This window comes from Mobula birostris, chromosome 7, assembly GCF_030028105.1.
Source record: "Mobula birostris isolate sMobBir1 chromosome 7, sMobBir1.hap1, whole genome shotgun sequence".
NCBI lineage: Eukaryota > Metazoa > Chordata > Chondrichthyes > Myliobatiformes > Myliobatidae > Mobula > Mobula birostris.
In genome coordinates, this window is record NC_092376.1 from 130562445 (window position 1) to 130576305 (window position 13861).

The 13861-nt window shown below is 38.7% G+C and overlaps 1 protein-coding gene across 7 annotated transcripts in view; it reads right to left on the minus strand.

Annotated features, from left to right (window-relative positions):
- The window catches only part of arhgef37 (Rho guanine nucleotide exchange factor (GEF) 37), a 123019-nt gene that overhangs the window by 15055 nt on the left and 94103 nt on the right, over window positions 1-13861 (minus strand). For all 7 annotated transcript variants that reach the window (XM_072263744.1, XM_072263743.1, XM_072263745.1 and 4 more), the window contains 4 exons: window positions 10599-10712; window positions 9048-9377; window positions 7473-7595; window positions 5536-5722 (listed from right to left, as the gene is read on the minus strand). In XM_072263744.1, coding sequence (XP_072119845.1) covers window positions 5536-5722; window positions 7473-7595; window positions 9048-9377; window positions 10599-10712 — 754 coding nt within the window. The remainder of the gene's footprint in view (window positions 1-5535; window positions 5723-7472; window positions 7596-9047; window positions 9378-10598; window positions 10713-13861) is intronic.

Consider the following 13861-nt stretch of genomic DNA (forward strand, 5'->3'; position numbering starts at 1 on the left):
ACCATTTGTCATTAATGTCATACAGGTCTATATGCCAACCACAGACTATGACGATGACGAAGTCGATATGGTCTACGGAGAAGTTGAAAAGCTAATGAAAAAGACTAAAAACAATGAAGTAACTGTGATTCTTGTTGATTTTAATGCCAAAGTTGGCAGCGCAAGAGAAGTTTTGACTGTAGGACCCCTCGGGCTTAGGGAAAGAAACGACCACGGAGAAAGACTGGTTAAATTTGCAAAAGCTAACAAGCTAATGATTGCGAACACCTGCCAAAATGGAGACTGTACACGTGGACCAGTCCTGATGGTTCAGTAAAAAAACAAATTGACTATATTTTAGTACCCAATCGGTTCAGGAATGGAGTGAAGCAGGTGAAAACGTACCCTGGCACTGACTGTTACACAGATCACAACCCTGTGGTATTGGACATGAGTGTGCATTTGAAGAAGATGAGAAAGGCCAAACCATCAAATAAGATAGACTTTGATTTTCTCATTACAGATGAAGCAAAAAAGATTGAATATTTGGTCAAAACGGAGAACAAATTTTCAGTCTTGGATGATGAGGGTAGCAACACGGCAGTGGAGAACGTCTGGGAAGAGTTTAAAACAACAGTCTCAGAAGTTGCAGAAAAGACTTTGGGTTATCGGAAAAAGAGCAAAGGCATAACCCTTGGTTCACTGATGAGTTGAGAAAGTTAACTGAAGAAAGAAGAAAGGTAAAACATCGGGATAAGGAACTCTACAAAGCCCTACACCACTTGATTCAAAGAAAATGTAAGGAAGTGAAAGAGAATTGGATGAATGAACAGTGTGAAGAAATTGAGCAGTATGAACAAAGTCATGATTATAGAGGCCTTTGTCAAAAGGTAAAGGATATGACAAGATTAAAGAGGACCGTGTCATCAACTGGGTGTATTGAAGATGGTAGTGGTAATCCATGCTATGAAAAAGAAGAGATCATGGACAGATGGGTTGAGTACATCTCAGAATTATTTGAAGATAGCAGGATTGAGGATTTACCAGAATTAAATCAAATGACTATCCATTGGGTATAGTTATCAGGTGCATTGCCTACGCGGGGCTCTTAATATTATTAAAGATTCCACCCATCCATCCATCCAGCATCCTCTTTTACTTTCTACCATCAGGCTGAGGATTCCAATGCTTAAAAACAGGAATGGTCAAGATGGGAAACAGTTTCTGCTCTCCGGCCATTTGGCTTCTGAATTCCTTGCCACATTGCATTCAAAGATTCACTGGCTAATCTGTTCTGTACCTTACACTATTTAATTTATGCACTTTAGCTTGTTTTTTTTTAATGTGTGATTCATCTGTAGATTTTATCCTTACTTTCATAAGTTATTGTGCGTTATGTGTGTGTTCTGTGTATTACTGTGCTTTGCACCGTGGTTCAGAGAAATGTCTTGTTTGATGGTATATATGTATATAGTTAAATGACATTAAACTTGACTTGTTCTGAAATTACTAGGTCTCATTGTCCTGAAATTGACTAGGAATACATACAATGGACTATCTTCCACTGGCCTTGGGAACAGATTATCCTTTCCCCTAGATCACTTCACAGATTCTTCTCTAGTCAGCTTTTAACTTTGCTTTACAAGACTGCTTCTTAAACTTGTGATGGCCTCCACTGGTGCACCTGTAATCAACACCTCCTCTCCTTGTATTTCCACGCAAAGATGATGCAATGCATGCTTTATTTGATGAACTACTGTGAAATAGATCCATATTCAACCATTATTGGCAGACATCCAAACAGTCAACACTGCAAATCCATGAATCACGAAGCATGCCCTCAGCATGACCTACAGCTCAGAAGATACAGTCTTTGTTTATATTATCTATGCTCAATGTAAACTTATTTAAGGTGATTTCACATTCACCTTCACCGCCACGCTGCTTCATCACAGTCTATGACTCTGTGCTGTTGTGTCTCTCCTTCAATTATCTTGATGCACAACTTAAAGTGCTTCTGGCAAAATACTGTCCCACCTCTTCTCTATCTCCTCTGAGGGAAGCCTTGTCAGATGGGCTGTCGTCAAATACCATCTGGCATGCTACCAGGATACTGTTATCCACACCCTTAATCACAACACATACTTTGTGGAGAGAATTTTCTGTAATTAGCTCAATACTCATTTCAGATTGTATTTTTTTCCACTATTCTAGATAGTTAAGCCAGCCGGTGGAGTAGTGGTATCAGCACTGGACTTCAACGCAAATGGTTCCAAGTTCAAATCCGGTTGGCTCTTTGCACACTTTCCATCCGTATTGGGTTGAGCGTCGAGCTAGTATCTTGGTCTCATAAAAAAAGAACAGTCAAATGCTATGGAAATGGAAAAATTGCTGCTCGATACACCATAAGGCGTGAAAAGGAACAACAATTCCAGATAGTTGCATATCCTTTCCCCTAGATCACTTCACTGGTTCACTTCTCTAGTCAGTTTTTAAACTTTGCTTTGCAAGTCTGCCTCCTCTGGTACACCTGTAATCAACATGTCCTCTCCTTGTATTTCCCTGCCAAAATGATGCAATGCATGCTTTTTCTGATGAACTACTGCAAAATAGATCCATATTCAACTGTTATTGGCAGATATCCAAACAGTCAACACTGCAAATCTATGAATCTTGAAGTATGCCCTCAGCTTGACCTACAGTTCGGAAGATACACCCTTTGTGATATGTAAAGGTGATATCACATTAACGTTCACTGCTGCACTGCTTCATTACAGTAGTAGCCATTGAATTACTTGGATATATGGGGTATAGAGGGAGGGGTAGCGTCACTGGTGAAAGGGCTTCTTGTGTCCATTCTGGGGCAGCTCACTCACCTTTGGTCCTCATCGGACACTCAGCTCTCACATATGGCTCCAAGTAGCTGTTTGCATGTGACAGTGGCCACACCTTGGTATACTGCTTTGGCAGGTGAGGGTAGCCAGCGGCCTCATACCCTGGTGAGTTAGGGACATGCCTGTCCCAGCATGTGAAGTCAGCTCTGGCAAAATGGGTGGATGAGATCTATAGTGATATCCAATGACCAGGAAGGTGGTACTGCAACAGACTGTGGAGAGCAAACGGATGTGACAAGGCACAGAGGATGCCATGGTCATCCACTGCAACCAAGGAAGACCCCAGTTTGTGGCGCTTGTTCGTACCACTGGACTTGGACTTCTGAGGTCAGGAGAGTGGAACTGTCTCAGTGCAATAGCTTTGTCACTTTAAAAACTCTACTGCATAAGTTTCCTGTCATTGTCAGGCACAAATGACAACCACCATTAAACTACTATTTTCTACAGATACCTCACTGAAGCTGTAATTTGTAACCACAGCCCACCAGCGTCTGCTAGCTGTAAATCCTTTGGCGGTTTCCACATCACCACTGGTCGACTGGCTTCTGGACTTCCTTATGGTTTGCTGTTAATCTGTCTAAATGTACAGGCTATGAGTAGCTCAGTCCAGTCTACTCCAGTGATCACTGCTGCACACCCATGGCCCATAACTGTACCAGGCAACTGGTGCCATCTAGCTCTTTGAGAGACTCAACAGTTCACTTCTCTGATGAATTCCTTCTACATACGTGCCCTGCACTATTTCCTCCACTCCAATGGAAAATAATGGATAGTATTTCAGATACAATTTTTATTGACAGTCTGTTGCACATATTTATAGTTGCCATTTCAGTTAATTAAGTAGTCTTAAATGTACAGCACTGATTAATCTCCTCAGGTATGCAATAAATTTCATCATTTCGTTATCTGGCTTCACTGTGTCAGTGGTATCCCAATGGATTATTCCATGCACTTGCTTCTCTGTATCTTGTGTTACAGGCCACAGCTGGATTCCTCTGTTATCAGACACAAAAAATACCACAGCCGTTGTGCAGTTCTGGTCACTACATTACAGAAAGGATGTTACTGGACTGGAGAAAGTGCAGAGGCCTGCACCTTAACCAGGGTGTTGTTTGGGCTATGAGAAGGGACTGGATAGAATTGGTTTGTTTTCCTTGGAGCAGAGAAGGCTAAAGGGATACTGATTAAGGTACAGTACATAAAATTATAAGGAATACAGATGGGACAGACTCACATGACATTCATGGTAATATTCCCTACCTTTTCTCTTCATGTGATTTATCAGTTTTCCACCAAATACACTAATAGCATCCATGTGACTTGGTACGAAGAATGAAACCATGTCATTCTGACTTTAACTGTGACTTTTAGCTGCGTGCACCCTGGAATCATGCCATGCATTCTTAAGTGGCACTTCCGTGTTCTATATGCAAACTTAAGCATTAAGTCATGTGAAATTAAGTGATCTCACATGAATTCTCTCATCTATGAGTCCACATGAACAAATGACCAAAGAATGTTCTATCTAAAAAAGTCATGAAATTTGTATATCTTTGCCAGTACTCTCAGTGTTTGCCAACTATTTCTTCGGTTACCCAATCTTTAGTTAAGTCTTTAGTTCTTGAAATTCTCAAGAGTCAGATAAAAATGCTCCTTGAAGATTTTCTTTAAGCCCTTGAATGAAACTGCATTGCAGTTCATGGTGTTAATAGACTTACTATTAAGTCCTCAGTATTTCCTCCAGCAATGATACTGTCTTCTCCTTCTTGACTATCACTTCATTCTACATCCTATACTGGGACCTTGTCAGTACCCATCATGGTGAGAATATCACTTGTTACATTCACAGGGCATTCACATAATGTACCTCTAGCTTCTCGACATATGTGCCATATTCTCTGTAATCATCGCCTGTGCTCTACATCGTCTGTGGTTTCTAGATACTCATTGCTGATGTATATTTCCTTACCAGATAAGGAGAGGTGGAGATACCACTGGAACATGCTTTACTGAAGGCAGCAGTAGCATTAACTGAACAGCAGCAAGTAGAACAATCATGCATCAAAGTCATGGAACATAGTGTAGTTCTTATCAGGTATCCTAACAAATAAATGTACTATAGATTATGAATGAGGAATCAATGAAGGAATGTTGTTCTGGATGGTGTTGAATTCTGTTCCAGCTGTAAGTGAAGTATCCTCCTGATTTGTGCTTATAGATGGTGGACTTTGGGGAATTTCCCAATTCCCCAAAGTCTTTCCACCACCCATTAGTTTCTAACTTGCTCTTGTAGTCACTATATTTCTGAACTGTTTCTAGTTAATTAATAAAAAAAACTGACCAGAAGGTCTTGGATTTAATTGTCAGTCTACTATTGCTGATGAGGGATTCCAACAGTTATATAATAAGATCTTCAGTGTCCCTGAACTAAGGAAGGAGAAAAATCAGCAAAGTTTCAACATTTCCTCTTCCTAGGATAACAAGACAATTAGTTGTGATGTCCCACATTTGGCAGCTATCCTGTTACTAATTGGTTTAGTTTAAGCATGAAGGTAGCTATTTCAGAATCAGAGATGAAAATTGAGTGAGAGTGGAAAGAAAATTAGATTATTCATATACACATTACACATTTTGTCCCAAAGATGATAAATTAAACTATTACCTCCTGAATCCACAAGCCATCTGTTTGTCTTTCCTTTAGTATCTGTACTTTGAAGAACTGCTACTAAATCACCCCTTTGAAGTGTCAGATCAAGATCTTTGTTTCCAGAAATATTGCTGGTAACCAGGTATATTTTACTGGGACTGTATCTTTTCAAAAGACTGTCTAATTTTTCTTGATTAACAGGCTGAAAAAGAAATTAAAAATTAACTGGTAAAATTACTCATAACTTAGCAAAGTAATGATACTAAAGACAATTTACATAATTCATAATCGAATACTCTGATTTCAAGTTCAAGTTTAGTTGTCTTTCAACCATATATAAATACCCATTAATACAGCCAAACAAATCAGCATTACTCTGGGACCAAGGTACAAAACGTAGTACCAACAGTCACACATAGCACAAAGCACATATGGAACATATAAGATAGCAAGCACATACAAGATACCAGTAAAATACAGTCCAAGCTCTGATTCCATAAATGTTGCAACACAATACAACTTGTCTTCTGTTGGGTGAACACTGGGGACAGCACCGAATCCAGCTTTGATGCCATGTATTGTCTCTGGTGGAGCGCACCAACTGCATCACCCATCTCCTGGGTGGATGTGAACAGGCAACACCATGACTTGAGGCTGAGTCCTCGCTACAGCTGAGGCCACGCAGCTCCCCTGCCGTCCACCAATAAATCAGTGAACTGGACTTGCACATTCCACATTAACAATGTCCAACAGGTCTTGCGATTACAAGGAAAGAGAGTAAGATGATCACTCGCTGTTGGACTGTACACCACATTTGCGTACCGATTTCTCCGACACCTCTCTGATGCAGGCAGTAGCATGATTCACACCAAGTCCAGCTCCTTCAGTTTCTCCATCAACGAGCAACTTGCTGATGGTGTAGACTTGAAGTACTTTATGTTCTTAATGTCCAGCAGAGGCTTGCGATTGTAAAAGATATGCTTAATGAAGCCAGAAATTTGCAGCAACTCTAGATAATTCTAGATTATAATTGTGATATACATGAATTTGTCATGTGGATTTTAAACACTTAGTTTCTGTTGATGGACCACATAGGCAGCCACTCAACAGCTTCACCAGGAGCTCATTTTGTTGGATGCCTCTCATTAATACACATACTGCAACATACATGTTTGGAAAAGATGTTGCTATGCTGCTCCCCTTCTCTTGGGCACTGCCCAAAATCTTCTCCTTCAGTTAAGAGGGATTTTCCTGGTCCTGTTTCCATAGAAATAATTACATTTAATTTTGCATGTGTCTTCTGCTTGATTATCCATTTACCAAATGTCCACACGTGGCACCAGATCCAAGACTATAAGTTTAATTCCACTATTGTCAAATTTCCACTACGACAGAAGTTATAATGGTCATTGTTATTTTAAACTGATCTTTTTGTAGCAACAAATAGGGTATGCTAATATACATAAAAATCTTCAATAGGTAATTGTAAAAAAAATATGTTGAAATATAATCAATTATATCTTAGTTTTGTTTCTAGTATTGGCATTTGTATCTGGTCATTCATTGCGTAACCCACAACATGCACTATTCCAGTAACATTGCCTTATTAAGGGGACATGGAATAAAAAAAACAGCACAAGCATTAGTGAGAATCATCTTTTCAAGAGTGATTACCAATCACATTCTGCCATAAGGTTAGAGTACCATTTCACTTGATCAGTAGCATTGTCAAAATCTTGGTCATAAAATAATTGAACAGCTTCTCTAGCCTTTTTTCTTCTCCCCCAAGAGAAAAGTGCCATTTCAAGTTTGCTTTTAATCCACATTTTGTCAGAATTTTTTTGACCTGTTTTCACAAGTCTTCTGTGTGCAGTCATTTTCCTGGACACATAATCATGAAGTAACTACAGAAAATTCATATTACTTTTTAAATTGCTGTGCATGTAATATACCTGTTCAATGATGTGTTCCAAAATTGATTCAAATATCTGGCAGAATTCTTCTAGCTTTACATTTGACTTCTGCAATGTTTCTTCTGTTTGTTGCCAGAAGTTGACTTTGTGGCTCGATGGAAACTGAGAGACAAAAGTAATTTAAGAAGTTGCTTTATAAATCATTATCTCATGATCAAGGAAGGTGAGGAAATAATAGTTCACATATTTGATCATTAGTATCTGCACTACATTTTATAGGTTTGTTCATTTTATTAGTATTGGTTTTCACTGTACATACAGATGCTGTTTATCTCAGTTGCTGATTTAATGCTCACACAGTAGAGCAGAGAATAACTGGTCAGCTCTGGTTCTATTTAAAGGTGGCTTGATCCGGATCATATTCAGACTGTTCAAGAGATCCTTTTGCTTTCCAGTCACAGGAATATAACCACCTTGCACTTAGATTTAATTGAAACAGCTCATTGGGCTTTCCCATTAAACTGTTTATATTTATCTTTTTTTAAATTATTCTGTCCCAGTCTGAATATGTACATTTTAACAACTTTTTTTATTATATGCTTGAAGTTGGTTGTAACTTGTCAAAATAGTTATTTAGCTGAAAATTAAATTGATGAAGTAATTTGTACGAAGTAATACTAACAGAGTAGATCATCTTGACAGAACAGATAATTTTAATAGATATACAAATCCAATTTTTCTCTTGGCAGCTCAGCAAATTTAATATTGAGCAGCAGTGTCATACATCACAGTATGATGTGCTCTATCTTTAAATGTCAGCCAATACTCATATGAACATTTGGCCAAGGTACTGAAGGACTGTTCCTATGTATGTAAGTATACTCCAACAATCAGTCATTCAGGACAATATTCTTTTCCATACATCAGCTGCCTTTTTATCCCCATTCATGTCTTGATTTTTATAACTGTTTGCTTGTGTAAAACATGCAGCTCAGATGTGGGAACAGCAGGATTAAAGAAAAACCTTTTACTTCTGCATTGGTAGCTTATTCAAGTTAGTCTTTTTAACACTGTGCATTCCTGTACTTTTCAAAGTAGAACTACTGGCTTATGGTTTGCTGTCAACCATATTTCATTGTTGAGTGCTCATTTCAGCTGTGTGCTACATTGGTATTATACCGTACCATCGTCACTTGCCATAGAATCATGCATTAATTCCTATTTGTACTTTCCCCATCTACTGGAGAGACCCTTGCTCACCAAACCCTTCTTTTCACTGTGTTCTGCAGCATATTACGGGAGGGTCAGGCATCCCTGCTTAATTAGCAGGGTTTTACATTTATTTAATTACATCTCAGGACCCAATGCTGCAGTTAGTTCCCTAAGCAAGGGGGTGATTTTAAGATAAAATCATGCTTGAGATGGGAGATCAGAGCATTTTCCACCATATTCACTTCTGTTGGATTAAAATACTTCTAAACTGCATCAAGGAAATTGTACTTTTCACACAAGTGAGCTGAATTTGAATCCAGCTCCTGAAAAATAAAATAATATTAACCAATTCGCATTCATTGTCTTCAATATATTGTATGTAATAGTTCAAGACATTGTTACCTCATGCAGATGTTGACTGATTAATTCAAGGATGTTGTTGGCCAAGTCATAATGGACATAGATGATTGTTTGTAGAATCTGAGCTTGCAGCTGTAGTACAATTCTGTTAAATCTAGGCAATTCAGAGAGTAATAAAGAATGCAGTGTTTCATATGTCTTCTCAACAGCCTTCTCGTCATAAGATGCACCACCTTCTTGCTTTATTTTCTCCTGAACTTTTTCATAGTCTAACATTTTATCTTTATGCTTTCTAACCAGTTGTTGTGGACCACTGAACAAACTTGCAAGGGCGCAGAGTGGTTCATAAACGATGGACTCCAATCTTCTCTTCTGTTATGACAAAGACATTCTCATGTATAGTCATTCATGTTTATAAGCACAAGAACTCTACCTAAAACTGAAGGGTACTTATCTAGGGTAAGAGGTTTACAGGAAATCTGAAGAACTTTTTCACCCAAAATGTGGTTAGAATCTGGAATGCACTGGCTGAATAGGTGATGAAGGCAGAGATTCTTGACACTTAAGAAGTATCTAAATGAGCACCAACACATGGAAGGCTACAAACCAAGTGCTGGTAAAAGGGATTAGTATAGAAAAACACGTGGAGGTTAGGATGAAAATGGTGGGCAAAGGGCATGCTCGTATACATCTATAATTCTTAATGAACATCTCAAATAAAAATGGGAATCGGTTATTTGATCCTTCAAATCTACACCACCATTCCACAAGATAATGACTAATAGTCTCTAGCGCACAGAAGATCATCAGGACACAGCTCCCAGCCCTGGAGGACACCTACAGCTCTTGCTGCCTAAGGAAGGCTACAAGCATCTGTAAGGACAACACACACCCATGCAATCATCTGTTTGAATTTCTTCCATCTGGCAAACGTTATAAGATTTTCTATGCCCGCACTTCCAGCCTGAAAAATAGGTTTTTCCCCAGAGCTATAATTGCTCTGAACCAATCGATCAAGCATCATCCATAAATGTGTTATATTGCTACTTTAATACTGGTTTTATGGCTGTCATGCATCTGAGTTGCGCTTTTGTACTGCTGGACATTGCTTGTACTGGCTGGTTACTTGATTTTATTTATTGTTTATTTATTTTATTTGTTGTTTTATAGCATTGAGTATGAAAGTTGCAAACTCATTTTTGCTGTATTGGTGCATGACAAATTGTACTACGCAATGACAATAAAGATATTTCATTACAATGCACTTTCCTGTGTTATACCCCATAAATTATTATTTCTATTAGTATGCAGAAACCTATTGAATACTTTCTTGCTTATACCAAGCAGTCAGCATCCATAGCTCTCTAGAGTAGAGAATTCTAGATTCACGATCCTTTGGTGGAAATATCTCTTCTTTAAATACGGTTGATTCTTTATTTTGAAACTGTGACCTATTGTGTTGATTTTCAGCCAGATGCACACTTCCAATTTCTACATTATTAATTTTGAAAGTTTCTATAAGATTACCTCTTTAAACACTACTGAATCTAAAAATCAGTTTATTCCGTTTATAAATTTTATAACTTTACTTACAAATTCAGGAATTACTTGCTCATACAGTTTTTCAATAAATGGCCGATAGCAGGCAGCATCATTTTCATCCACTAGATCAGGAAAGTCTTGGTATGGGTTTAAGTACTGAAAATGCTGTGCAAAATTAAAAAGAAAATGATTGAAAAGGGGTCAAGTATAGTGAAATAGGTGACATTAACAACATTGCCTGGGACTCTCTTAGTTCAGAGTGACAGGGACTGTCGCTACAAGAAGCAGAGCAGTCACGCAATATGATGGCAGCATTGCTGCCTGCAGAATGTGACAGATTTCTCTCTCCAGTTGCTAGAAAATACTTAGCTTCCAGATGCATTGCCTGTCAGATGGCTTGCACCCGATGCCTCGAGTGCAGATCATCCCAGGCAAACTACTACTTAAGAATGTTAATGAATATATATTAAAGATATTAAAAAGTAATATTTAAATGTACTAGTCATGTATTTTCTTCCATTCCTTCCGATGGAGCTGACTTTTGTGTCCATTCCTGTGCACAATGACAACACATTAAAAAAAGCTTCTAAATATATTTTATAAATTGTCATGTCACAACTACAACTGAAATATAGGAAAAGACAAAAATATTAAAAGAAGATTTATCTTCCTAATTTTGGAACTGATTCTAGAACATTGTAATCCAATGCTGAATTTTTTGCATGAGTTGTCATAGAAATGGAACATTTAGATGAGAGTATTTTTGTGACCATCATTTACACAAAAATAGTGGTTTCTGAACTGCAAAATAATAATATAGGGCAGTGAAAAGCACTGTTAACATTATCTCATGATGCAACAAACAATTTCTATTTAATAAATTCTCTATGATGAAACTTACTTTTAGATAAATGCTGTGTTCCATCTTCATAAAATTTTGTGATTAAACAAAAAGAAAATCATATGAAAAGATAAAGTACTTTAGGCTATGAAATTATTTTGTGGTATAGTAGTGTATAAGCTACTAATGTTGCGATGAATTAACCCATTTATTCCAAATGGGCTAAGACTGTAAATGTCTACCCAACTCACTAAGCGATGTTGGTTTGAAAAGTTATAATAAATAAAAGAAGCCAACATGTCAGAAGTCCAACTGTACTGTATATAAACATTGGAAAAGAGTGGCAGAATGATATATTTTAATTAATTTACTCACAAAGTATTTGATTATAATGTAACGTGAAGAAAACGTTTGAACACTAAAGCTAATTGGGAATCTCACTGTAAGTTATCTTAAAGACTGCATCAAATATAAAATCAGCACTCTATTTAATAATAAATACCTAGTTTTCTTTTGCTTTTAGTTAAATTAGGATACAGGTTATCTTAAATTAGGATCTAGATGCTCCATTACAGGAGATGTCAAGCTTTGGAGAGGGTACAGAAGAGGTTTACCAGAATGCTGCCCAGATTACAGGCCATGTGCTGTAAGGAAAGGCTGGACAAATTTGAGCTGTTTTCTCTGATGTGGTGTAGGCTGGGGGTGGCAGTTTATTATGTAAGATTATGAGAGGCATCGATAGATAGCTGGTACTTTTCCCCGGCATTGAAATGTCTAATACCAGAGGATATGTGTTTAAGGTGAGAGGGGGTAAGATCAAAGGAGATGTGAGGGCAAGTTTTTATTTTGCACAGAATGGTGGGTACCTGGAATGCACTGCCAAGGGTGGTGGTGGAAGCAAGTGCAACAGGGGTATTCAAAAGGTGCTCAGACAGGCACATTAGTATGCTGAAAATGGAAGGATATGGACATTGTGTTGGCAGAAGGGATTAATACAGTTGGGCATTTGATTACAGTGAAACGAGAAAAGTAGTGATATAGAAAAGAGAAAAGTAGATAGATATTTAGAAAAAAGGCTAAAAGACACAATAGAACTAAATAGAAATGTAATAGTATGAATGATTAGATAGATAGTGTATAGTCAGTAGTTCTCTTCCAAGCCAGCAGGGGTGATAGTGTATTTGGAAGCTTGTGTTGTCTCACCATTTTGGCACCTTCTCCTTGGTCTAAATACACCGTTGTGCATTACTTATTCGGTAACCAATAGAAATGGCACGTATACCAACCCCGCCCCCCCCCCACCCCGCCACACACACACACACACACACACACACACACACACACACACACACACACACACACACACACACACACATACACACACACACACATGGACTAATCACAGGACAATTAAAAGACAAACAATTACCAACATTTCATTCAAAGTTGCACTGTTGATTTTGCCTAGCTGGGTAATGAAACGTCTGCAAGCTAACAAGCCAGTTCGGCGAGCCACTAAACAACAACATCTTCAACCCGAGCTACAAATCTTTTTCCAACATCTTAAACACCATTGTGAAACTGGGTATTTGACTTCTTCACCAACAGACCTCAGATAGCCAAGATGCACAACTGTTCCTCCCTCCCCATTATCCTCAACACAGATGTCCCCAGGGCTGTGTGCTGAGAACCTTTCTGTACACTCAGCTCACACACGACTACACAGCCAAACACCTGAGTAATTACACTGTCAAGTTTGCTGGTGACATGACATTAGTGGGGCTCAACACCAATGATGATGAGATGGTCTTCAGAGAGGAGGTGATGCTAAGCAAGTAGCCACTTCCTTAATGTCAACAAGACAAAGGAGATGATTATCAACTTCAGGGGAACTCAGACCACTCACACTTTACTTCACATCAGCGGCATAGCAGTGGAAACTGCAAGCAGTTTCAAACTCCTGAGAGTGCACGTCATACACAACCTCTCATGGTCCTAGAACACATCTTACACAGTCAGGAAAGCTCAAATATGCCTCTACTTTCTGAGGAGGCTGAAGGGAGTTGGACTTTGCACATTCATACTCATGTCATTCTACAAGTGCACGGTAGAGAGCATCCCTAACGAGCTGCATTGATGCTTGGTATGGAAACTGCATTGCGGTGGACAGTAAGGCTCTACAATGGGTACACAAAACTGCCCAGTTCATCACCAGTGCTAGCTTACCTGCGATCAAGGACATATATTCAGGAAGGTTCCAGAAAAGGGCCAGTAAGGTCACGAAAGATCCCACCCACCCTGCTCATGGACCATTTGTCCCATTCACATAAGGGAGAAGGCTACATAGCATCCGCTCCAGGACAACCAGACTCAAAAGATGCTGCCTGGCCTGCTGAGTTCCTCAAGCATCTTATGTGTGTTGCTTTGGATTTCCACCATCTGCAGCCGTTCTCATGTTTTTTTCCAAAAAACA